The sequence below is a fragment of the Nematolebias whitei genome, chromosome 18 (genome assembly GCF_014905685.2).
Source record: "Nematolebias whitei isolate Nwh7 chromosome 18, NemWhi1, whole genome shotgun sequence".
In the NCBI taxonomy this organism is placed as follows: domain Eukaryota; kingdom Metazoa; phylum Chordata; class Actinopteri; order Cyprinodontiformes; family Rivulidae; genus Nematolebias; species Nematolebias whitei.
This window is the reverse complement of record NC_056515.1, coordinates 40245314-40248859: the sequence shown is the minus strand read 5'-3', so window position 1 is coordinate 40248859 and position 3546 is coordinate 40245314. Positions and strand designations below refer to the sequence as shown.

At 49.2% G+C, this 3546-nt stretch overlaps 1 protein-coding gene across 1 annotated transcript in view; it reads left to right on the top strand.

The window, feature by feature from the left end:
- The window catches only part of LOC119424890 (BRCA1 associated protein), a 16808-nt gene that overhangs the window by 958 nt on the left and 12304 nt on the right, over positions 1-3546 (top strand). Inside the window, exons 3-6 of the mRNA XM_037692403.1 lie at positions 727-889; positions 967-1156; positions 1561-1674; positions 3001-3149. Coding sequence (XP_037548331.1) covers positions 727-889; positions 967-1156; positions 1561-1674; positions 3001-3149 — 616 coding nt within the window. The remainder of the gene's footprint in view (positions 1-726; positions 890-966; positions 1157-1560; positions 1675-3000; positions 3150-3546) is intronic.

The window sequence follows — 3546 nt, the reverse complement described above, 5'->3', positions numbered from 1 at the left end:
TCGTACACGTCCTGCTGTCCTCGTACACGTCCTGCTGTCCTCGTACACGTCCTGCTGTCCTCGTACACGTCCTGCTGTCCTCGACACTCTTTTCACCTCTACTACATTCTTTACCAACTCCTCCTTCAGGTCCACCTCTACTCCATGTCTCTTTCTATCCACACCATGGTAAAACAGTTTGAACCTGCTTCAATGCTGCGATCCTTGCTGCTCTTCACTTGGTCTCTTGGACACATAAAACATCTACCTTCCTTCTCAGCATCATGTCAGCCAGCTCTCTACCTTTGCCTGTCATTGTCCCCACATTTAGAGTGTCCACCCTCAGTCCTACATTCTTCACTTTCCTCCTCTCCTCTGTCTCCTGACACGTTTCCATCATCGTGGTCTTCCACTAACAGTAGCACAATTTCCACCAGCACCTGTTCGTCAGCAGCACCGGTGGCGGTCGTTGTTAACCCGGGCCTCGACCGATCCGGTAGAGTTTCCCTTTGATGAACTCGCATTATGGTTTTGGCAAAAGTGTTTTAGGTTGGATGTCCTTCCTGACACAACCCTCACCATTTACCCGGGCTTTGGACCAGAACCAGAGATGCACTGGTGCTCCCTGGTGGCTGCTTTGGTTCCAGTGTTCTCATAAAATAAAAGTCAATATGAAATAAGTTTTATGTTTTTATTGTGCAGATTTGAAGTCGCTGCCTGCTTTGTTGTCTTTAATAAATGAAACAGGCGGTGACGAGCTGCACGGTGCTCAGGGCGAGGGAGAGACTTCACAGGAAACAGAACCTGGTCCAGACTCCCCCTCCAAGCAGCTCCCAGATCAGATCTCCTTCTTCAGCGGGAACCCCTCGGTGGAGATCGTTCATGGCATCATGCACCTGTACAAGACCAAGTACGTCACGTGGAAGCGTATCGCTCGCTGCCCTGAGAGCGTGTGTGTCCGTGCTCATCTTTTCTGTTGTCCTTCAGTAAAATGACTTCCCTGACTGAAGATGTGAGGCGCAGCGCCATGGTGTGCATCCTGACCGTCCCCGCCACCATGACGAGCCACGACCTCATGAAGCTCATGGCGCCGTTCAATGATGTCATGGAGCATATGAAGATTATACGTGACTCCACCCCCAACCAGTACATGGTGCTGATCAAGTTCTCCTCCCAGGTGAGTTCTGTGCACACGTTCACCAAACTAAGCTGGAGGGATGCGCTGCAGCTGCTCGCTCTCTAAATCTAGTTTGTGGAATGTTTTAGCAATTTAAGGGCGGCACGGTTTGTAGAGCTGCCGCTTCTCAGTGAGAAGGCCACTGGTTCAAATCCCGGCTGGGGGCCTCTCTGGGTGGCGTGGGCACGTCCTGTCCGTGCGGCGTGGGTTTCCTCCCACAGACCAAAAACATGCATGTTAGACTGATGGTGACTCTAAAATGTCCAAGGTGAGAGAGAGTGAATGTTTGAAGGAAGGCAGGCTGCTCCTCCTGAACCCAGTTCTTCTGGGCCTTTCTTCCTGTTCAAATGAAGTGAACATCTCAGCCGTCAATCATCTCAACATGGCTGCCGTTTGTTTTTCAGAGCGACGCAGACAGTTTTTACACGGCTTGTAATGGACGCCAGTTCAACTCCATCGAGGAGGCGGTGTGCCAGCTGGTCTATGTGGAGCGAGCGGAGGTCATAAAGTCTGAGCAGGTAAATGAATCCAGTTCTTTATGGACCAGGTTCTGAAGGTGAGGCCTTCACCAACAGGTTTAAAGATCCAAACACCCGACCATAAGATCATCACAGCAAACTGAGACCTCGTGTTTGAAACGGTGGCCATCTTTCATACTCAGCGTTGGCTAATGGACAAAACTGGCACAGTGCACGAGCACAAACGTATTCAGATCATAACACTGTCTGCACGCACGTTTCGGCTCGTCTTTCTGTCATCCATTCCAACATGTGGAATAAAGTGCAGCTGCTGCTTCAGCCACCGTGACCCCCCATGAATGAATAAACAAGGTGATATAAATATCATCCTTCTTCTTTCGGCTTTTCCCTCTTCAGGGGTCTCCACAGCGAGTCCTCCTCCATCTCTCTCTGTCCTCACTCTGTCCTCTGTCTCCTCTGTCCTCATGCCAACTACCTCCATGTCCTCTAACTGCATCCATAGGTCTCCTTTTTGTCTTTTTTTCTGGCAGCTGCATTTCTAACATCCGTCTACAAATATACCCACTGTCCCTCCTCTGGACATGTCCAAACTACTGTCCCTCCTCTGGACATGTCCAAACCATCTCAGTGTGTCCTCTCTAATTTTATCTCCCAGTTGTTCAACCTGTGCTGTACCTCTGATGATCTCATTCCTGATCTTCTCCATCCTTGTCTCTCCTAAGAAGAACCTCAACATCTTCTGTCTCCTGTCTTTTTGTCCATGTCTCTGTCTCCAGACCATACAACAGAGCTGGTCTCACCACTGTCTTGTAAACTTTTCCTTTGATCTTTGCTGACACCCTTTTGTCTCAAATCACTCCTGAAACTTTTCTCCATCACTCCATCCTGCCTGGACTCTCTTCTTCACCTCTTTACCACACTCCCCATGTTCCTGGACAGTGGACCCAGAGTCCTTGTAGCCTCATTGTTCCACCTGCTGTCCTGATCATGAACACCTCTACATGTGGCCACGGCAGGGAATCGAACATGTGACTTTTTGGTCCCAGGATGACTGCTCCATAGTTGCCCCCAATAATTCAGGGATCATTCTTCCTCCCAAGTCTTTATCAGAGATGTCCTTCAGCAGGTGCCATTGTTCCACAACTTAATGCAGCTCTTTGTCTGCACGTTGTCCACCTGAGCGTCCTGTGCATCTTCTCAGGTGCACGTTTTCATCTACACATGACAAGAACATGAGAAACTTTAAAGTTTACGTTGACTCAACTTATTATTTCTGGTACTGTCCTGTACGGTTCTTGGTCCCTCAGGTGTCTGATCAGCCTCTTCCCCTCCAAAGATCCTGTTTCTGTAACTCTTGTGTTTTAGGGAGCCAGTCTGCCGGTGATGGAGCTCACGGAGCTGCCGAAGTGCACCGTGTGCCTGGAGAGGATGGACGAGTCCGTTAACGGCATCCTCACCACTCTGTGCAACCACAGCTTCCACAGCCAGTGTCTGCAGCGGTGGGAGGACGCCTCGTAAGTTCTGCCCGAACCACCAGTACCGGTACTCTGAAGCTGCTCTGCAGATGTTTTCTGAGAAAACATCAGTTCAGTTTGTTTCTGCTCCGAGTCGACAGGAGTCGTCTCAGGACACTGAACAGAAACATTCACAAACTTTATAAAAACATTTAAAGTTCTCCCTCAGGAAGCAGCAGATTGAGTTGAATCTTCTCTTCATCAGTCTCATCCTGAGCAAGAACAGAGGAGACAGTGGGAAGAAAGAACTCCCTGTAACAAGAAGAAACCTCCAACACAACCAGCTCAGGACGAACATCTGCTTTCTATAGTCCAGGCATACTTTCTATAATCCAGGTGTACTTTCTATTGTCCAGGTGTACTTTCTATAGTCCAGGTGTACTTTCTATAGTCCAGG